Source organism: Sciurus carolinensis, chromosome 2 (assembly GCF_902686445.1).
Source record: "Sciurus carolinensis chromosome 2, mSciCar1.2, whole genome shotgun sequence".
In the NCBI taxonomy this organism is placed as follows: Eukaryota; Metazoa; Chordata; class Mammalia; order Rodentia; family Sciuridae; genus Sciurus; species Sciurus carolinensis.
Window position 1 is genome coordinate 101,891,001 of NC_062214.1, and position 23,766 is coordinate 101,914,766.

General features: G+C 36.2%; 1 protein-coding gene across 1 annotated transcript in view; it reads right to left on the reverse strand.

Annotated features, from left to right (window-relative positions):
- Positions 1-23,766, reverse strand: part of Tmod3 (tropomodulin 3) — an 81,483-nt gene that overhangs the window by 46,063 nt on the left and 11,654 nt on the right. The window contains exon 2 of the mRNA XM_047542081.1: positions 2,880-3,079. Within this exon, the coding sequence (XP_047398037.1) occupies positions 2,880-3,005 (126 nt within the window). The 5' untranslated portion in view covers positions 3,006-3,079. The remainder of the gene's footprint in view (positions 1-2,879; positions 3,080-23,766) is intronic.

The following is a 23,766-nucleotide window of genomic DNA, read 5'->3' on the forward strand; positions in this document are numbered from 1 at the left end:
AGCTACAGTGTCTCTAGCTGAAGCAGCTACAACTACCCTTGCCCTCTTTTCCCATTCAGTACTTTACTTTAACTCTCAAAAAACATTACCTGACAAGTGGCATGCTGTCAATAAACATCACTGCTTTTCTGGTCTTGACTAATAGAATCTGAGGATGAAGGAGTTTCAAATGGGGTTGGGGAATGTACAAAATACATTCAGAGATTAGAGCTCAACTTCCCCCATACAAGAAGTAGGCCAAGGATTTGCAAATAAGAAAATATAAGTAATCAGACTTTAGACTGATACTACAGTGCATAAGTTCAAGAGGGGACTCACTGCAGTTTAATAGAAAGACTGCCAGATCCCAGACACCAATCAGGCAGTGAAGAATCTAGTTTCAGTTCTTTCCCTAACTGTAATACTGAGGCAAGTCACCTCTTTTGTCTCACATTTGTAAAACAGAGGGCAGGGACTAGACTGTTTTTCAACCAGGGGCTTTTTTACTTCCTAGAGGACGGATACTTGGTAATGTCTGAGAACATTTTTGCTTGTTAAACTGGGGGTTGGAGTATTAAATTGCATTTTTTATTTTCTGTATTTTATAATGCTCTGACATCTTAGGGACTTTGCCAATCCTCTAGAGATGGCCACTCCCAGTGCCAGCTAATTTCTAGAGATAGCAATAATCCCTCCTTCTACCCAACCCTCCAATTGTATAACTTTCATATGCAAACCAGTCAATCTAGGCCCCAGGACCCCAGTAATCTTTTACCTAACTCTTACACTTCAAGCCAATAATTCCCCTGCCCTAAGCACACCAGGGCCAGGTACTAGACAACTAAAGACTGATTCTACAGCCTGGAGCCTTCACCTCAGAAATCACAATAAAGGCTCTGGGCCATTGTTGCTCCTTTCTCTTTCTTCTTCCTGACCAAACAGGGTGCTTCCTCATGTGTCCCTGTGAGGACTGCCTCCAGCTCTTGGGAACCGTGCATAATAAATTCTTTTCTTCAAGGCAGTTGTTTCTCTGTGTCTGTCATTTTACCACACCTGATTAAAACTATACCTCAGGTACAGTTCAAAACAGGGGTGGGATGGGGAGTTTGCCATTGGCATGTACTGAGCTAGGGCTGCTGTTAAATATTCGGTGATATATAGGGCAGTTCCTCACAACAAAAAAATTATCCATTCCCAAATGTCAGTAGTGCCAAGGTTGAAAAAACCTAGATTACGCTGCTGAGCATGTTGGCACACAACTGTAATCCCAGTGACTCAGGAGGCTAAAGCAGGAGGATCCCAAGTTCAAGGTCAGCCTCAGCAAGTAAGCATTCCTGGATTCAATCCCCAGTACCAAAAACAAAAACAAAAACAACCTAGACTACATGAACTTGTGTGTTCTTTCCAATTCTAAAACCATTTGATTAAAGAGAGTTAGATTGAACTGCCTATAGGACACAGTAATGAGACATGATAGAAAGAATACAATTTTTCTGAATAACTCCTCAGTCTTAGGCATACTGACGATTTTTCCTTATAATACTGATTATGGTCAAGGGAATCTGACCTATGGAAGTGTGGCTGTGGTATAGTGCATGCTTAGCATACACTGGGTCCTAAGTTCAAGCCACTTCCCCACCCCCCAAAAAAACCCACAAAACTCTACGTCAATTCTTTTTTTTTGTTTGTTTTGTTTTGTTTTGTTTTTGGTACTAGGGGTTGAACCCAGGGACACATAACCACTGAGCCACATCCCCGGCCCTTTTTATTTTTTATTTTGAGACAGGGTCTTGCTAAGTTGCTTAGGGCCTCACTAAGTTACTAAGGCTGGTTTTGAACTTGCAATCCTCCTGCCTCAGCCTCCCATGTCCCTGGGATTACAGGTATATGCCACTGTACTTGGTTTACCTCAATTCTTAAATGGCACTTAAAATCAATGGCTGGGCATAAAGAAATATGTGGTAAATTCTAGCAAATAACCAATATTTTTAGGTTCTCTCCTGCTGCCTATCCCCTTGTGCAATTTGTAAAACAAATAACATTTACTTTGCAAATTAAAACATGTATACCCATGGAAACATCTTTGGCTTACAATAGTTCAACTTTAAGATGGTGCAGAAAGTGAACTGAATACAATCATTCTGCTTTTCACCTTCAGTACAGTATTCAATAAATTACATGAGACAGTCAACATTTTATTATAAAACAGGCTCTGTGTTACATAACTTGCTCAACTGCAGACTAACTAAAGTGTTCTGAGCATTTTTAAGTAGGCTAGGCAAAGTTATGATGTTTAAAAAGTTAGGTGTATTAAAGGCATTTTGCCATAATATTTACAACTTAAGAGGTAGGGAATAACACCCATGTATCCATTTTTAGATCTACTCCACAGTTAACTGTTGTACTGCCGAGAGGCTACTCAGATCTATTCTACCAATGACTACAAACATGCCCTTTGGTCAGCATCTCTCAGCAAGGTAACAATTAGGTTTAAGGTCACGAAGAACCTGCTAAAGGCACTGTACACTGGAATCATCTTGCTATAGAGGCTCTGAAGAGACAGAAGAGGTCAGTATATAAAAGAGCTAATCATCTGCTAAACTTAACCAAAAACATTCTTTCCTGCACAAAGAGAAAAGATTTCTTAGAAGAGAAATAAATTCAGGAGATGTTCAAACGCACTAATGCTAGAGATGATAGTTTAGAATAGTCATGTCATAAAGATGTGGAGGCAGAATTGGAGGAACTGGAGAGGAAGCAAAAAGCAAGTTCATCTGGATAAAGAGGAGGAAGAGAGCTCCAAAAAAAAAGGCATGAGAAAACAAACTGATAAAAGGCAGTTACTTTGTTCCAAAGGGGTTGAAGAGTTATTTCATTTCTCTTCCTCAGCTAGAACCTACCTCAGGGTCAAGATCGTCCAGCACAGTTTCTAGTTGTTTCAGTTCTACTTCTGACAGATTCCCAAGAAGTTCATCTTCATCCAGGTCCTTGTACTTTTCTAAGTCCTTCCGGAATGGTAATGCCATGATCTGCAGTGTAGGAAGTCACTTGATTTTTGATATTCAATATAGTCAGAAGTGATTTTGACTTTTTCTTAAAGCTATGAAGAAACAAAAACATTTTAAATATTATGTTATCTCATATGTGCTACATCTATTATTCTGACAAGTAAAATGCTACTTCCATGTGACATATATTGTTTAATCATGTATCACATGCTACTCTTAATCATTCATTTTTTGTTGGCAAAATAATCAACTGGGAAAAAACAGGAGGGAATAGATACACTGAAACCGTTATTTGTGGCTCAGTGGTAGAGCACTTGCCTTGCCAGGTGTGAGGCACTGGGTTCGATTCTCAGCACCACATATAAATAAAGGTAATATCCATCTATAACTGCAAAAATATTTAACAACAACAAAAAAACCCCAGATACTTGATAGATTTTAGATAACTGATAATTAGATAATTTTAGATAATTTTCTGATAACTGAATTTTTGGAACGAAATTATTATATATTCCAAAATAAATTTATTTCCATTGGTGACTTCAAATTATTCTACCAGATTATTTTGCTTCAGCATATGTTTAAGGTATATAAGTTTTACTATAATCTATTTAGGAGAAAAATAAAACAATATTAACCAATATTAAAACAGAGAGAATATCAATGTGCTCCCCATGGAGGGAATGGTCTCTTGCTACTAGAAAGAAACATCTTTTGAAAAGGTACATTTGAAAATATTTTCCTGAGCTGAGTGTGGTGGCGCTTGTCTGCAATCCCAGCAACTGGGGAGGCTGAAGAAGGACTGTTCACAAGTTGAAGGTCAGTCCCAGAAACTCAGCAAGGCCCTACGCAACTTAGTGAGACCCTGTCTCAAATAAAAAATAAAAAGGATTAGGGATATGACTCAGTGATAAAGCACCCTCTGGGTTCAATCCCAGTAACAAAAAAGAAAAAATAAAAAAAAAATTTTCCTGAAAGGTATTTTTAAAAGAAAAAGTACAGCATTCTGAAAATGTTTCAGAGATATACTCAAAATCATACTAAGATATCATACTAAGATATGCCACTGACTGGCAGGGATAGGCAGGAAATCCTGCCTACAAGAGTGGGAGAACCTTCCCCTTTCCTTATGGTGAGGCTCTTCTAAATAGCTGTGAAATTAGTAAACGAGCAGCATCTCTCTAGATACAACAGGACTGTTCTACGGGAAAGGATATTTAGCAAAATGTCACATGCAAAATGGGAAGTAAAAAATCAAGTACTTCTATAAATTCTAGCCATGTATATAAACTGTCTCACAAAATGTTTCTGTGGGAATAAGAAATAATCCTTGCCTGGGGAAGAAGATCAAGCAAATGTTATGCACATATACAAATATGGTATAATGAATCTCACTATTATATATAATTATAATTCAGCAACAAAATTTTAAAAGTAAAAATTAAAAAAAGGAATAATCCTTGGACTTAGTGATTTAATTTTTTCTAGGCTGAAAAATGCTCACTACTTCAAAATTGAATGGATGTCCTCTGCTACCTCTTTCCTCCAAGTTTCCCAATTTGATATTTAACTAATATATCTCCCTCTACGAACCAATAACATTAAGGACCCTTTTATGTGTTTTCATCTCCTCTGAACAGAACTGTTTTCACACCATATAAAAGAAAGGAAAGTTCAATTCAGGCATCTGATAGCATGCAATCTGACTAGCATACGTTTTTGGTCCCATAACAAGTCAATAAACAGAATTTGCTTATGCAGATATTAAATTGCAAGCATGTTGTTTAACTGCACAAGACAAGCCTGGCTTACACCTGTTCTACTGGGGACTCATCTGGTTAGCAATTGCCCTGAGTTTTTTTCTTTTATTTTTTTGAACAAATCATTATCATTGTTGTCATTACTAAGATCGTTAAACCTTCACTTTGTGCTTCTAATTTTAAGACAAAAGGCTTACAAGTACTCTGAGATTATTTTTTTTTCTATTAAAATAATACAGTCTATTTTGTAGATTCATTGGAAGGTACTGATCATTCAATGAAGGGCAATGCAGGGGAAATTTGAAGAAAGGCTCACTTTTTAGAGCAGTGGTCCTCTACCTGTAGAGTGCAACAAAATCATGGGTCAATGTTTTTTTTTAAATGAGAATTTATAGTAAAGCAGTCAATACCATATTCCCATCAACAGCAATTTAGTATTAGCAGAAAACATTAGTTAATATTAGGATCCACATTTTTTTTCTTTAAAAGGGGCTTATAAATTATGAATGTTTGGGCGGGGGTTATAGTTCAGTTGTAGAGTTGTAGAGCACTTGCCTAGCATGTATGAGGCACTAGGTTTGATCCTCAGCATAACATAAAAATAAACAAATAAAATAAAGGCATTGTGTCCATTTACAACTAAAAAAAATTTTTTTTTAATTATGAATGTTTGGGAAACATTGTTCAACGCTCCTTAACCAATCTCTACCTATATTCTTCTAGTTTTATATTTTTATAGAGTAAGGTCTTAACTCTGTGTTAAAAAAACAACTGTAGAATTACATGAGTCAGCAATCTGTTTTTCTGAGTTGTCAGCTCCATTTCATCACCATTTTTATAAGGTGGGCTTGTAGTTTTCAGACTCTTATGTGTTGTGTCTTTTATGCACATGTGTGATCCTATTATCCTCTGGTTCTAAAACCTCATATAGTTTCACATATTACTCATAACAGGTTTAGGTAAACTATAGTCAGTGGGCGAAATCTGGCCTTCCGTTTTTGTAAATGAATACCTTACTGTACAATTATACAATGGCAAAAGAATGTTTCCCCAAAAAATGACTAGAAAAATAACTGTAAAATAATAGTAATATAACTAAAGAAAGTAGTAAGCATGTCGGTATAAGAAAATGAAGTTCATCAAGACAGATTTGGCTGTTTGTTAAACCATGAGGGGGCCATGGTGTTCCGACCACAGTTGCCTGGCCGGTTCCCATAAGTTAAGCCCTTGGTACAGACAAGCAGCAGGTGAACAAAACCTGATGGCATTCAACATTTATATCACCCATTGATTTACCTTATTTTTCTTCATGTTCATCAAGTAATCTATTTAAAACTTAGCTATTCATGTAGCTTTCCTCACTGTAAATTAGTAGACATTGTGGCTTGTCTTTTATAAGTATGATTAGTATTGGTTAATTTTTAAGAGATTAGGGTCCTGTTGGTAGATTGATATTGGAACTCTGTAAAAATAAAGTTGTGGACCACCACGTGAAATCCTATCCCAGGACTGGCTGGCCAGCTACCATCTAAATGCACCACTCAACCTCACTTCAAATTGTTCAAATGAATAATTACACTATTAGAGTTAGTCAGTCACCTGCCTCAACTGCTAGACACTAAGCACCTTGCAGGGCATAGATTCTCTTCTTGGAAATGGGTTTCCACTTATAACTAAGCCAAATTTTATTTAATTAAGTCATGTATTATTCTCTACTTTCTCTTCTTCCCTTCCATCTTCCTCCCTCAGATAGCTAGTATTCTCTTGCTCCCTTAACTCTATTTTTTCTTATCAAAAATAAATAGGGAATGAGAATTAATGTTTGATACTGTTGCTAGTTCTTTCCGGTTTCTACATGATCCACTTTTCTTTCCTACTGTCAACCCATTTTGGTTTGGTATAATGACTTCTCTGCTGATCTCCAGTTAAAGTAAAAGCAAAACAAAAAAATACCTGATCATCAGTCTTTGGACCTCTGAAATTAAATACACTTGATGAAAACTTGATTTTAAGAAATGAGTTTCTCCTCATGCCTCATGTTGGCCCACTTCGGCTGTAGGAGGCCTACCCTTTATACACATTTGTTTCAAGATTATGTCTTCTGGTTTCTCCTGGTACTCGTGGGTACTGTTTTCTTTACTCTCAAGATCAGACATTTTTTTCAGTCTCAAGATTTCTAGATGAATATCTGTTTTCCAATATATTTATTGTTCATTTGACAAATATTTCTTAACATCTCCTGTGCCAAAAATCGACTTGTTCTAGACAACAGGAATAAGCAATAAGTAAGACAGACAAGTTCCTCACTCTGATTTACCTTAATGGTGGCATATGGATTAAAAAAAAAAAAAAAGGAACAAAGAAACATGATAATACCTGATAGCAGTAAGTACTATAAGGAAAAAACCCAGAAAAATGCTATGAGGTGGAAGGTCAGGGAGGTTACTTTAAGTGGTTCAGATAGACTGCTGTGAAAAGTAACTTTTGAGCTAGGACTTGAAAGTTACTCATTTGGTGACTCACTTGTCCTAGAACTGTGCTAAGAACAACAGTCTGGGTGAGAAACAGTGGTAAATTTGCCTACAGTTGTGGCCATGCAGATGCAAAGAAGTGGACAAACATGACACATTTCAGGAGTACAGCCGAAATGACATGTTAATAGGCCTGTTGTGAAAGGATAACAAGAAGAAAGGCACTTGGGATGATTCCCAAGTCGATTTCCTTTAGTATTAAACAATATTTTTTATTATATGCCTGTTTTTTTTTTCTGAGGAGCTGAACATGAGCCTATGTAACCTATATTTCTAGGTCTTCTACAAAAAAATTTATTGGTTAATAGTTTCATATTGGTCTGTTTTGAGGTCCATATTATGAACTGTCCTAATGACATTTTTACGAACCTATATAAAAATGACCAATTAACTAAGTGAATGTAAAAACCAACCAAAAATTATTATAAAACATTTGCTGGCTATCCTTTAACATTTGTAGGCTACACAAAAGCACTGTGTTTTTATTATTGTTTTTGGTATAATCTTTTGCAAGGAGCTAAGTCTAAAATGAAGCAATATATATATATATATTTTTTTTTTTTTTTTTTTTTTTGTCCTAGGGATTGAACCCAGGGCACTTGACCACTGAAGCCACAACCCAAGCCCTTTTTTGTATTTTATTTAGAGACAGGGTCTTACTGAGTTGCTTAGGGCTATATTAAGTTGCTGAGGTTGGCTTGGAACTCTTTTTTTTCTTTCCTTTTTTTTTTTTTGTGGTGCTGGGGATTGAACCCAGGGCCTTGGGTTTGCAAGGCAAGCACTCTACCAACTGAGCTATATCCCCAGCCCTCTGGCTTGGAACTCTTGATCTTCCTGCCTGACCACTAGGACTATAGGTGTGTGCCACAGTGCCCAGCCTTATTATGTTTTTTTGAAAAAGAATCAAACAACTGTTTCTAGCTTGTTTTCTTTCCAGTATTTTTAATATTTATTAGTCAAACTGCTGAAGAAAAGATGGTCATACATTTGTCCTCCCACAATCATTGACTTCAAAATCTAAGTAGCTGACTCTCTAACGCCTGGTCTCTGGGTTCCTCCACCTTTCCCTGATGGTCCAGTCCTCCAGCCTACCTCAGCCCCACATTTCCACGGTTATCCTCTACACTTTTTCAACATCAGTCAGTACATGTACACCTTCTTAACTCCCAACGCCCTTGACTGTTTCTCTCTGGAACTCCACTGGAAAACACCAATTCTGATTAAAACTAACTCTTCTACTTCTCATCAGCACCAGAATGGCAGATGAAGCTGGAGAAAAACACACAAATTGGCCATATTTTAAAATTCATCACCACTATCATCAGAGTACTGCCTCATAATTCTTCTGTTTCAAATCCTAGTCCAGTCACTCTTCCACTCTTGGATGACTTATCCCCCTTTTTCACCCTGGGTACTAGGTACTGAACCCAAGGGTGCTCTACCACTAAGCCACATTCCCAGACTTTTTTATTTTTTATTTTGAGACAAGGTCTCAACAAGTTGTAGAGGCTGACTTTGAACTTATGATCCTCCTTCCTCAAAATTCCAAGTCACTAGGTGTGTACCACATACCTGGCTTCCACCTCTTTTTTTCTCAAATCTTTAATGCTGTCTGCACCTTACTCTTTGATGAATACCTTACCCTTAATATTTCACAGAGTATATGTAAGCAATTGCAATAGCACATCCAAGCTCCTACCACATCTACCAACTTACCTGCATCTGTACCCATACATTCTACTTTCTCTCTTGCTTTCATGGATAAACTGTCCAGACTCTTATCTAAAGCCAACCCTGCCTTTTGTAACCAGATACCATCCTTGTTCATTTGTACAAGATTACTCCAGTAATTGTGCTCTATCTTTACTGGATCATGACCATTAGCATAGAGACTGAAAGGTATCACCCAAATTAAAAATAAGTTTTCTCTCAACTTCATATTCCTTTCCAAACACTACTCTGTCTTGGCTCCACTTTAGAGCAAAAGTCCTTTAACAAATCACCTACATTCAGTACTTCAAGTCCTCATTTTGTTGAATCTTTTCCAATCTGGCTTTCATTCCTATCCCTCACTTCATTCAAATTGACTTTGTCAGCAATGACATGCACAGTTCCAAATCCAACTCTCAATTCTTAGCCGTCATCTCATGAGAGCTATCAGAAGCAGCCCCTGATAATAAAACAATTTCCTCACTTGGTTTTGGGGACAGTATTTTTGGTCCTTCCTTATCTCCCTGGCTGCCCCATTTCATTCTGTTCTGCTAGTTCCTCTTCACCTTCCTCATCTTTAAATGTTAGAAAGCCTTCAGGACTTGGTTCCATGGTTCTCTTTCTACATTCACCCCTCGTGATTTCATATACTGACAAATCTCAAATTTGTGTCTCCAATCTGGACCCTTCTCCACACTTAAAAATAACTTACCTACCTAGGCACAGTGGTACACCCTATAATCCCAGTAATTTGGAAGGCTAAAGTAGAAGGATTACAAATTTGAGATCAGCCTGGGCAACTTAGTAAGGCCCTGTATTGAAACAAAAAAATAAAAAGGTCTGGCGATATAGCTCAGTGGTAAAGTACCCCCATTCGATACCCTGTACTTCAAAAACAAAAAAACAAAGAAAAACCCTGAGATAATTGGACTCACAAGCAGTTGTGAAAAATAATAAAGAAGAATTCCTTTCACCAGTTCCCCATAATGGTAATATTTTGCAAAACTACAGAATCCCAATGAGGATACTGACCTTGACATAGTCCACTGATCTTATTCCAATTCTCCCAGTTTTACTTGTAAACATGCACACTTCATTTAATTGTGCAGGTTCATGTATCCACCACCACAGTGAAGGTATCAAACAGTTTCAGCACATTAGGGATTCTTCTTGTTGCCCTTCCTCTCTAACCCCTAGTCCAAAACTCAAAAGAATGCCAATTCTAAGTACTGGCAAAGACATGGAGCAACTAAAACCCTCATAAGTTGCTGGTGGAGTACAAACCGAATTAACTACTAAAAACTATTTCGGCAGTATCTGCAAAATGTAAACACACACGCACCATACTGACACTGAAATTTCGTTCCTAGTTGTATACTAGTTGACTACTCATGTTCATAAAAAAAGATGTACAAAATCTTCATAGCAGCTTTACTCATTAAATGCCTAAACTAGAAATGACCAAATGTTCAAGAGTACACACAAATGAATTCATACAATGGAAAATTACTTAGTTATAAAAACCAAGTACTGATATGTACAAAAAGAATCTCATGTATTATGTTGGGAGAAATTAAAAAAAAAACAATTAGGAAATAATACAAACTACAAACTTTCATTTTATGAAATTCAAGAACAGGTAATAATTAATCAATGGGGATGAAAATAATAATAGGGATATTGATTAGGTAGGGTCATTAGAGACCATTCTGGGATAATGAAACTATGATATATTCTTGAATTAGGTAGCAGTTACACAGGTATATACAGATGTAGAAAATTCATTAAACTGAACATTTAAGACTTTCTCCCTTTTAAGTTGTATGTAAAAAATACTTAACACACATTTGCTTTGTACAATTACATACATTTTATGTTAAAAATTAAGTTTCCACAAACTTGGAAAAGACTTTTTTCTGCAGCCATTGATAATAAGTAGTCATCAAAAAATGATCAACAATTTGCCTTTGCAAGACCATCAGTCACTGTTAGCGGCTCACTTCTGATAATCAGGAATACAGTAACTCCAATAAACACTCCTGAGTGCCAGCTAAACAATCATAATCATGTTTTCCAGCTGTCAACCCATGATGGTCTCTGAAATTTCCCCAACCCTGAGTTTCATACTTCCCCCAAATCCTTGGAAAAAACAAAACAAAACAAACAAATGGTCTCTTTTGCTCAGACAAACTATGCCTGGCCAGAATAGGTCTCCCTTAAGAATAAGCATTAAATTTAGCATTGTTGTTTCAGATATTGACTGTTGGTCTCATTATCTTTTCATGCTGAATAAAACTTTTTTTTTTTTAGTTGTAGATGAATATAATACCTTTATTTTATTTATTTATTTATTTACTTATTTATTTTTATGTAGTTCTGAGGATTGAACCCAGTGCCCCACATGTGTAAGGCAAGCGCTCTACCACTGAGCCACAACCCCAGTCCCTGAAGAAAACTTTTAGTGATTACATTTGTTTGTTTTTAAATAAAAATGTTTCATTTTGTTGTTCTTTGTGGCACTGGAGATGGAACCCAGGGGTACTCTACCACTGAGCTACATCCCTAGCCCTTTTTTATTTTTTCTTTTGAGACAGGGTCTCACTAAGTTGCCCAGGGTGGCCTCAAATTTGTGGCCCTTCTTGCCTCAGCCTCCCAAATCGCCAGGTGTATCATTAAGTCTGGCAAAAATGCTTCACTGTTGATACAACTAAATAGTGGTCAAGATTAAAATATTCCCTCTGGATAATATCCATGTGATTCTTTGAACTGAATATGGTTCACTAGTCAATAATTTTGTAAGAAAAAAATAATTTCCTAAGTATCTGCTTTAAATTACTTTGGTAAAAATTTTTCAAATAGGGGGCTGTAGTTGTAGCTCAATGATAGAGCGCTTGCCTAGCACGTGTGAGACACTGGGTTTGATTGTAAGCACCACATAAAATAAATAAAATAAAGGTATTGTGTTCATCTACAACTAAAAAAAAATATTTAAAAATTTTTTTTCAAATAAATATTCCTCTTTTTTTTTTAATAATTATCTCTGCCTGGGATTTTAACATTTAAAACATCTAAATGCTCTATTATTTAATGTTAGGCTTGAGTTTCATTTCTGCTGTTTTGAGGAACATTCCCATTGATGGAGAAGGCTAAAAGTAAAGAAAGACTTCTATTTATTCCTGAGATAGCTAAAGCACAGGTTGAATATAGGTATCTGTCAGAATAGTAGGGTGAATTCCTCAACTGCAAGGGACTTTTCAGAGTCTCATAAGATCTCCCAGGGCTTCTCACAATGCCTGGTACCAGAGCAAACCTTGACCCTAAATGAATGCCTCGTCTCTATGCTGATAGGCTGTTGGTACTGAAGCAAGCTGTATGGTGGAAGAAAAAAAGACTCATGCAGTTGAAGAAAAGGAAAAGTCTCACAGGTTATTTCCTCTTTACCAGTTTACGATTCTAAAAACACTAATTATAACCAAACAATTTACTCAGTGTCTGTCTTAGTCTATTAGAGCCACTATGGCAAAATGCTATAAACTAGGTAGCTTTTATAAACACTAGTTTATAAACTAGTATTTTAAAATAAACATTAGTTCTCACAGTTCTGAAGGTTGGGAAGTCCAAGATCAAGAGGCCAGGAGATTGAGAGTCTGGTGAGGGTCCACTTTCTGATTCACAGATGGTGGCTTCTAGCTGTGTGTCCTTATGAGGCAGAAGAGGCAAAGGCAGTGCTCTGGAATCTCTTTTATAAGGGCACTAATCCCATTCATGAGGGCTCTGCCCTCATTTCCAAATCACCTTCCAAAGGTCCCACTTCCTTAATACCATCACATTGGTGATTATGTTTTCAACAATGAATTTGGGGGCAGAAGGAAGGGACACCAACATTCATACCACATTCAGTGTCTACCGCTTCTAAAGCATTGCGCATATAGTATTTACCTTCCAAAAAAGAAAACTCATTTTGTTTTAGGTGTATATATTACATATTACTTTAATAGTAAATAAGACTTTTTTACATAGGCACATAAAAAAATAAACTGGATGCTATATCTATCAATTTACTGGCTTTTCTGTTAAAAAAAAAAAAAAAGCCTCAAAGACAGTGCTTTAAATGACTTTCTTGGTGTTCTTGAGAAGCAACGGTGGACCCAGATGTGGGCACTTCTGATATAAGCTGCTTTGCACACAGAAGTTTGAGAAAATGACGGCTGATTATTATGTGTAAAAGATACACAGAAACTAACCAACTCAAGTATGAGATTAAAGTAGCCCTGCCTTTGTTACTGATGCCATCTTGAATTTTTATTTTGTTTATTTTTGGTACTGGGGACTGAACTGAGCCTCATCTCCAGACTTTCTTATTTCTTATTTTGAGACAGGGTCTCACTAAGTTGCTTATGGCCTCACTAAGTTACTGAGACTGGCTTTAACCTTGTGATTCTCCTGAAGCACTAGGATTATCGATGTGTGCCACCATGCCCAGTTTATTTATTTATTTTTAATTTTTTGAGACAGGGTCTTGCTAAGTTGCTAAGGATCTTACTAAATTGCTGAGACTAGCTTGGAAGATGTGATCCTCCTGCTGCAGCCTCCCCCAAATCACTGGTATAACAGATATGCATCATCACTGCAAGTGGCTGCCATTTTCGGTTTTTTAAAATGAGATCTGTAGATCCCAAAAGCACAAGGAAAGAAAATTAAGTCTGAAGTCTAAAAGCAGAAAAACTTGTTAAGGCCAGAACAAAGAAAGGAATTTAGAGACAGCATAGGGAGGACAATCTTAAGGAAGAAAGCAGTCAAAGTATTTCTGTGACTATTACAAGAAAATATTTAACAGGTTGCTCATGTCACTTCAGAAACAATCTTTCAATGAGACCCTATTGAGAGACTGTTCCCACGTGAGTAACCCACTTTCTTTTCTAGCTTAAAGCAACCAGCCAGTTCCTACTCCTATCCCACCTCCTCTTTTTTCCTTCTTGGTGGAGTTGTAGCAACAGAGATAAAGGTAAGGTCAGAGAGAGGAAGTTACCCTGTGCATACCAAAGATGAATGCCAAAACAGCCACACCCTGAGCATACCCAGTTTCTCAGTACCAAAAGTTTTCATTTTTTTTTTTTTTGGGGGGGGGGTTGTTTTTTTAATAGATTGGGTAGACCAGGAAATGATGAAGCTTTTCTAAAAGTTTGTTGTGAACTCAAAATATCTTAAAAAAGAAATGACATCATATGAACAAGTTTTCAGGGTAATAAAGTTACAGAGCTCTTTATCTCAGTTGGTCAGCATGACTGGTAGCTCAGTGGCCTTAACAACAATAATCCACGAGAGCCTTCTACCAGTCATGCTGTGGACCAAAAAAAAAAAAAAAAGAGATAGTTTGCAGGAAACTTATCAGTGCTCAACCATCAATCAAAACACTGAATCCATTCCAAATGCATAACACAGAGATTAATCTTAGGGTTTTCTTTCTCTCTCCCAAAGGGAAGTATTGCTATGATTCATTCTTCCTCTTGCAAGAACTGTCTTAATCCACCAAACGAGTAAGCACTGAACTATATACAAAATCCTAAAATAAACAAGGGCTAGGTCTAAAAGAAATCTTACTGAGAGCAAGACGAATTTTATGCAATCAACAAAAGGTAATTATCTTTCCTTAGTTTCATCCCTTCTGAATTTCTTAGGGCAGGCCTTATAGCCTATCTCGTAGAGTGCCTGCCTCCCCTACTCCAGGCCCGAGTTCGAGTCCCAAGCACTGTGGGATTGCGGAAATAACAAACAAGCGAGGAAATTACAAACAAGTGAAACCTTCTGAATTTCTTGAGCTTCAAATCTGATTTTTTGTTTGATTTTGGCAGGGACTCTCTGAATTCTCAAACTTTCCTTTTTTGTACTTTACCGATTTTTCCATCTTTAAATCAACATCTACTTGTATACATTTATTAAGTACCTATCTTGTTTAACGTACTATCTTGGCGTTGGGTACAGGACTGGTAAGACATGGGGAAAAAAAAGAAACCATGGGAATGAAAGAAAAAGATTTAAGAAAACTACATAAAGCAGACTGTTTTCTCTTACCCCTTTATAAATGTTTCTTGAACTACAATTTAAGAGATCATAAAGCTCAAAGATACGGCACAAACATGGCACAGAGACTGTAACACTCAACTGTAGGTTTAAGTTCAATATAAGTACAAACTTAAAACCTTTTATACATTGCTGTTGTCTCTGAATTTACAAGAGTGGTTACCAACAAAATTGGGGAAACAGCAAAAATAAACCTGATTCTCCTCTGGGCCCTCTCCTGTCACCCTTTCATCCTAAGAACACAGCCTGAGTGGTGGCCTGAAAAGAAGCTATCACTAGGATGCCTCTTCTGTCTCCATTTCCTTTTTATAGTCAAAGGTAAGTATGCAGAATCCTGTCTTCTAGCAATGCCATTTATCAACAACTGTGTCACAATCATTGTTCAACTGAAAATGTGTTTACATAGAAATATATTCCCCCAAATGAAAAATTTTTGCTGGGAGAAAACCATTCAATGAAATGTGTCTGGATAAACATGTACATAACTATTGTTAGGTTGCCAGTGATATTGGTAGACTCACTGATTAGGAGTAAAAAAAAGTAGGAGGTGCAGTGGAGGATGCCTGTAATTCCAGACACTCAGGAGGCTGAGGCAGGAGGATTCCAAGTTTAAGACCTCAACAACTTAGCAAGACCCTGTCTCAAAAAAATAAATAAATAAAAGGCCTGGGGATGTGGCTCAGTGGTAGAGCACCCCTGGGTTCAATCTCAAGTGTGCTCCTTAAAAAAAAAACAAAAACAAGAGTTAAAAAGGCTTCAGAAAAGAATATTTTGAATAAAAGTTGTTCAAGCATTCTAGACACTTTAATAAAGTCTTCAGTAAACCATGGGAGAAAGTATTTTAATGGATTACCAAAACTAATCTAAACCACCAAAATAAACCCATAAGATATGGAAAGTATCAGAGAGGTTGTTTTTAATATAAAGATTTCCCAAAGTGATTATGAAATAAATACACACAGTACACAGTTACTATTGTTATTTATGTTAACTATAAAATAATGGATGAACTTGGCCAAAATGTCAAACTGTACAGTAGATAAAGATCTAAACTAAATAGCTCTTAAAGTATCATACATTCTATCAGATTCTACTAGTGTTTTCATCCTTCCAGACCAGATTGGGTTTTTGAACCAATAATTTCTCTTCTTTATAAAAAAATCCTATTTTTTCCTTTTTTTGGGAGAGGGTGGGTCTAGATGAATCCTAATAGGGATAAGATATTACATTTTAAAAATTTAATGGGAAAATCTTCAGCCTTAGAGTTTAAGTTCAATTTTAACTACACTATGTAAACTCAAACTTCCTATCTTTGCTAGAATAAAAAAATGTTCTACCTTTTGACTGCTTGATGAATACTCCAGAGCCCTTCTCTAAGACCTATAACAAGCCTAAATACCTAGCAGAACTTAATTACCATCAAAGGAGTAAAAACAACAAAACCCAGAAAAAAAGCAAAATTCTTTGGGAGACAAAGCCTACCACTTTGCTCCTAGCATGAAACTAAGGTCAGTAGATTTGTGTACTTTAAAAGTGCTCTGTGACTTTAATCAAGTTCATTGCTTCTCAGTTTCCTGAGCTAGATGAGGAACAGCAAATGTGGCACTGGTTCTAAGAACCAAATGTTCTATACCCATGACAAACACTACAAATTAAACAGCCTTTCACCACTGAGAACAGATTCTGCCTCAATCCTTAACACAGCCACTACCTACCTACAGGTAAGAATTAGCCAAGTGATGAAACCTATTCATTCTGTCCCTGGGCTCCACAGACTCAGCAACTTCTGGCTCTAAAGGAAATATCATTTAACTCAAAAAACTGACTTGCCCTCATCATTGCCAAGATGAACAACATGCAAGAAGAAAGAAAAAATATGAAAGCTGAATCATGCTAGATATGCAAAAAGAAAAAAATTTTTCAGTACGGTGACTTGAAAAACAACCAGAACTACATGAATTTTAAAAAGAAGGAAAGAAGTGAAAACGGGCCATTGACATTAAGTAGTAGAGAAAAAAAACGGCAGTGTTATAACCATATTAATAAATACTTTCCAGAAAACTGACCAAAGCAAATTTGTAGAGCCTCTTTCCTATTTTCCCTTTAATTCCATAATAAAGTTTAAACGGTTTCTAGGAAAACATGAATTCTCAGTACATAATACATTGTAGGAATGAAAAATAAGTAAAACATAGGAATGAATGTAAAAAGGGTTTAAATACAAAATTAAGTATAAATTTTATTACTACAGTAAAAATACTAAAGTTAGCACATTCATTCCTACCTTGATGCTTATTTCATTTCTTCTTCTTCTTCTTTTTTTTGGTACTGGGAATTAAACCCAGGGACACTTTACCACTGAGCTATATCCCCAGCCCTTTTAATTTTTCATTTTGAACTGGATCTCACTAAGTTGTTGAGGCTGAACTAAGTTGCTTGAATTTGTGGTCCTCCTAACTCCCAAATTGTTGGGATTACAGGTATGTGTCACCATGTTTGGCTATTTCATTTTCTCTTATTAAAATAAATTTAAAAGTATCTAACTACTGTCTGCATTTTGACTACATTTTATAACCAAGAGGAGACAGTACTAAAGATATTGGGGGAAAAAAAAAAGACTTCAGATTAAGAAATACAGATTAGTAAAATGGATTTGGAATTTAGCAAAAGGGACCTTTGGGAAATAATCTCATAAAGACTTAATTTCAGGTGATATTCTAAGGCGTTTTGGAGGGATCCCCCACTCCATTATTCATTCATATTCATTCCTCAAATGTAGCCTACTTTTCTCCAGTGCAAGAAACCCTAACTATAAGGTCTTTTTAAACACTCAAGTTTTAAAAATAAGTGTTTTTACTTTGGAAGGACCTACAAGATTAGAAACAAGATAGCTGAGAATATAGAGTGCTATATTTCCAGTGGTACCTTATTAATGTTTTATCATGTTCATTTATTAATTTTTCATTTGAAGGACAATTCAATAGTCTGTTGCATTTTGATGATGACTATCAAAAAAAAAAAAGGAACAACAAATAAAAATTAAAATTAAAAAAAAAAGAAAAAGAAAACCAGGAACAAATATTGGTTCTGACTTTTGAATTATGCACACCACAACCTGGTAGTAGTAAAAAGTGCTTTGTGGAAAGAACAAAACAAGAGTCATTAACCATGAAACAATCCTATTGAAAAAATTTCAGGGACTGGAGATGTAGCTTACTGGTAGAGTGTGTGCTTAGCATGCATGAGGTCCTGCAATACCCAGCACTAGGGAAAATATGTTAAAAAAAAAGAACATTAACATTTAAAAAAACTAACGATCTATGCAATCAACAACAAAAAATCATTTAGAGATACAAAACTATATATTTCCCCAGGTTCCACAGCTTGTGACCAAAGGCTCTATTTAACTGAAACTCTGAAACAGTTTTGGGGTAGTTTTTTTGTTTTTGTTTTTGCTTGTCTTCCTCAAGACCTCTTCCCTAAGGAAATGTCAAGAGAAACAACAATACTTCAAAGCCCTATGTCTCTACACACTACCCCTTCCCAAGTTTCCAGTGTTAGTGAAATTTCTGGAACCTCATAAAGAGAGGAAACAGAAACATTGTTTTATCAAGCTCTCTTTCCCAGGCTCCAAACAAAATTCCTTGCTTGTATGACTCTGAACTCCTGTCTCCTACTCCAGTGTATCTTGCCTATAGTCATCTAAATTACCTTTTAAAACATTTGACTCCTTAGAAAATTTTCTTGTTAGGTGTTTTAGGTCAATTTGGTAAAAAAAAACAAAAAACAAACAAACAAAAAAAACAAATACCCATTGCTACTAAGAATCACCAGGAATCCTCTTCTCTCATCAGGCCAACTTCCTCAGTTTACCCTCGCTGGCTGTCTCACTTGTTCTCATGAGAAGTAGTATACACCTCTTTTCAATAATTCTCCCTACCTCCAAATGTCATTTCTCCATCCTATCTAAACTCTGCACAATTTAAAGATAGCTCAAGTCTGTTCTTTTCAAAGCCTCTCCTAGCTCCTCCCACCCCATGTCTTTTCTTTGAAAAACAGTGATGCTCAGGGTGTACTAGTTAGCCTCATTATTTGTCACTGATACATGTGTCTGGTATACCAGATGGTATGAATGTACTCTCCTTGACAGACAATGCTTCACTCCTACAGGGTAAAGGCATTTCATACACATCTTCAGAGACACTTGTAACTATTTTAGAGATAACAATGGTATTACTCTAACCAATTCAGAGGCCTGGGGACATACCAAGCTTTGTTATTATGAATTATTTTCGGATTAACAGGGAGAAGCAGTTATAATAGGTATTTGAAGAGGGATAAGCGTACAGTTTGTATCTTGATGCTTCATGGAGGTGGTCAGGGAATATAGTACCACTCAAAGAGATTTGATAACCCCTGGAATTATAATACAATTCTCATTAGGTGGGATGAAAGTATACACTGACCATCTAAAGAAAAGAGAATAAGCGAGGTCCCTGTCAATAACACAACAAAAATGAGGCCATTCTTCAGGAAAATGGCACTCCCCTTATCACCATGACCCTGGGTCCCAACCATAGAGAATCTCACGCTTGATGAGGTACTATAATATCCTATCCACATGAATAAAGAAAACAAAAACCAACAGACAGGGCACTTGTAAGTAACCACGTGGCAGCCAGGAGCAACACCCACACAACTTACCACAAGTGATCTTGGGAACAGAAAGGAAAAATAGCAAGATACTTGTCTTCTCCTAGACCAAAGACAGCATTGAAGAGTTTTTGCTAAGAAGGGTAATTTGTATCATTAAATTGTATACTTACTAAGACATGGATGAATTTTACGGTATATAATTTATGCCTTGATAAAACTGTTTTTCAAAAAAAGCAATTCAGGGACTTAAGCTGGAGTGTTTGCATGTGGAAAAGTACTAACAGGTTATCATGTGGGGTTTGTATTGAAGGTTTCAAGACAGAAGGCACAAAACATCTGGCCTAAAAGTGGAAATTTCTCATGGTATTAACTCAGAAGAGTTCATTATAAATGATAAAAAAACACTGAAATGTAGCCTCTGAAAAAACATATTGGGGGGATGGGTAAAAGGTTGATCAAAGGTTGATCTAAGTGTGGCTGAGGTTGTGGCTCAGTGGTAGAGCACTTGCCCAGCATGTGTGAGGCACTGGGTTCGATTCTCAGCACCTCATATAAATAAATGAATAAAATAAATAAATAGATAAAAGTCTACCAAGATCTAAAAAAATATTTTTTAATAAAAAAGGTACTAATTTATAATTAGGAACAAAAAGTTTTGTTGGGCTGTGGCATATAGGATAACTACAGATAACAAGGTACTATACATTGCAAAAAGTTAGAACTTTGAAAGTTTTCACCATAAAAACATAATAAACAAAGGAATAAATGCTTAACCTAATTTAAACATTAGGCAATGTATATGAATATTCAAACATTATATGGCACCCATGAATATGTATAATTTTTATTTATCAGTTAAACAATTTTAATGCCAGGTGTGACGACACAAGCCCATAATCCTAGCTAAAGCACAGGAGACTAAAGCACAAGGATCACATGTTAAAGGCCAGTCTGGGCAACTTAGTGAGTCCCTGTCTCAAAATAAAAAAGGCTGGGGACATAGCTCAGTGGTAGAGTGCTCTGGGCTCAATCCCCCAGACTGGAGGAAAAAAAAAACAAACAAAAAACAAACACAACTCTTTTAGGCTGCAGGTATGGGTTAGTGGTAGAGCACTTGCCTAGCATGTGCAAGGCACTGGGTTCAATCCCTAGCACCAAAAAATAATAAATAAATAAATAACTATACCCAACTACTGAAACATGAGAATCATAGAGCTAATAAGGAAAGTTTCTGGGAAAGGAGAAGTGGAAGGGAGTGGAGGCAGAAAAAAAAATTATATTTACGACTGGTGATAGCTGAAGAAAACAGAAGCAATGAAACAAAGTCTTAGAAATCGCTGCTACTGGCCAAGAAGTTTGGTTAACTGTCCTTAGGGTATAAGGTCTGCTTTGGCATAGGTTCTTAAACAGAAGTTAAAAGACATTTTTCCATTAATAGCAAAAGAAGGAAATCAACAAAGCCATAGAGAAGTAAAAGAAACTTAATTTAATGCAGGGAAGGAGAAGAGGTTGCAGAACGCAAAAAAGCAGTTCAGACAGACTATTTCTAATATTAACATTTATGACAACAATTGTAAATCATTTTTTAGTGACAGAACAAGACTGTCTATATCTTAATTACCCTAGGAAAACATTTCTTTCATTTACCTGAGTCAGATTTAAAAAGGGACCACGTTCCATATTCCAATATAATGAAGAGAAAAAAGAATAATTTTTTATTTGCACACTTATTATATGTCTGGCATTTACCATATACATGGTAATAATTTAGATCTATAAATATATAAAATGTATTAATAATGTGTATTTAATAATAACAAACCTGCAAAATAGGATTTCCCTATGTTAAAGATAAACTGAGACTCAGAGAAATTTAAAAACTGTCCAGGGGGCTGGGGTTGTGCTAGTGGTATTGTGTGCCTAGCACATGTGAGGCACTGGGTTCAATCCTCAGCACCACATTAAAAAATAAATAACATAAAGGTATTGTGTCTATACACAACTAAAAAAAATTTGGAAAAAAAAAAAAAAGAAGACTATCCAGGGGCTGGGGCTATAGCTCTACTACTGAGCTATAGCCCCTAACCCTAGCACATGTGAGGTACTGGGTTTGATCCTCATCACCATATAAAATAAAGGTATAAATAAATAATGGAAGCAAATTAAGTGAAAGTAACTGACGGCAAGAAGCCGCAGTTAAGAGAAGGAAAAACAACAAAGAAACTAAAACACAAAAGGGTGAAACAGTTTAAAACAGTTATAAAAGGCCTACAAACTATGCAAACCTCAGAAGGCAATTTGATAGAATATAATAAATGATACAAAAATGAATTCTAAATTCTGTATCCCCCAAATCATCTAAATTAAATTAAATATGGAGACTTCCATTTAAGAAGGCCAGGAGAAACTTTATAAATTTCTTGCTTTGAACAGATACTAAACTCTAGTATAGATCAAGTACTCAAAAAAAAAAGTTAATAAAGTCATTCTGGCCTTCAAAGTTGATTCTTAAGAAACACTTCATTATCTCATTTAGTGACATATTACTATACTCTAACCCACCTAATGCAGGCAATTAATTGCAAAGACACTGGATAAAAAAGATGTGTTAGTCACCACTTCACCTATATATTTCTAGCAACATGTATCTCAACATATAATAATCATTCACATAAATATATCTATTTTTGCCATAAGCTATAAGCACCCTGAGGTTAGGACCTATTCTTACATTATCAGCCCCTAACACAGTGCCTGAAACATGGTAAACATTAAACTAATATAAAATTAAATAATAAGAGAGGGCTGGGATTGTGGTTCAGTGGTAGAGTGCTTGCCTAGCATGTGTGAGGCACTGGGTTCAATTCTTGACACCAAATACAAATAAATAAATAAAGGTTCATCAACAACTAACAAAGATATTTTTAAAAAATAAAATAATAAAAGAGGGCTCAGTATACTTTGAGATCAATGACAGGAATATGTTTGGTTTTACCATATTCTAGTTGGGCTGGGGTTAGAATCAGTATAGAAGTATCACCACTATTTGATTATCAATGTTCTACCTCTCTACTCTTCTAGAACTGGGCAATAAATTTCAAAAACCAAACAGTTAATTTGAAACAGGAATTGTGGTGTATGCCTGTAACTCCAGTGATTGGAGAGACTGAGGCAGGAGGATTACAAGTTTGAGGACAACCTTAGCAACTTTGTAAGACCCTTAGCAATTCAGCAAAAACTTGTCTCAAAAATAAAAAAAGGGCTGGAGGACTGGAAATGTAGCTCAGTAATAGGGCACTTACCTAGCATGTGTGAGACCCTGGGTTTGAAAAAAAAAAAGGGGAGGGGCAGGACATGTAGCCGTGGTAAAGTGCCTGAGTGCAATTCCCCCCTCAAATAAATAAAAAGTTAATTTGTGCAAGGTACCATGGCACATGCCTATAATCATAGCTACTCCCCAGCTAATCAGGAGGCTGAGACCGAAGGATCACAAGTTCAAGGCCAGTCTGGACAACTTAGCAAGACAGTCCCAAAATAAAACATTTTTTAAAAGGGCAGGGGATATAGCTCACTGGCAAAGTGCTCCTAGGGTCACCGGTTTTAATACACAGAACAGGAAAAAAAAAAAAGTTTGCTAGAAACTTCCTGTAATTTGCTATAAACTAAAAAAATTTCCAAATGGTAAAACGAATTTTAGTAATTTGTTTTAAATACTGCTCTGAATAACCTGCTATGCCTAAAAGTTAACCCTAATGGTCAAATGGTCAGGCAGTTTTATCAATAAAAGATAGCAAATATGAGATACTTTTTTTTTTGGTACTAGGATTGAACCTAGGGGTGCTTTACTATAGCTACATCACTGGCCCTTCCAGCACTTTTTATTTTTATTTTTGGTACCAAGGTTTGAACCCAGGGGCCACATCCCTAGCCGTTTTAAAGAATATTTTTATTTAGAGACAGGGTCTTGCTGAGTTTCTCGGGGTCTCATTAAGGAGCCAAGGCTGGCTTTGAATTTATGATCCTCAGCTTCCTGAGCCACTG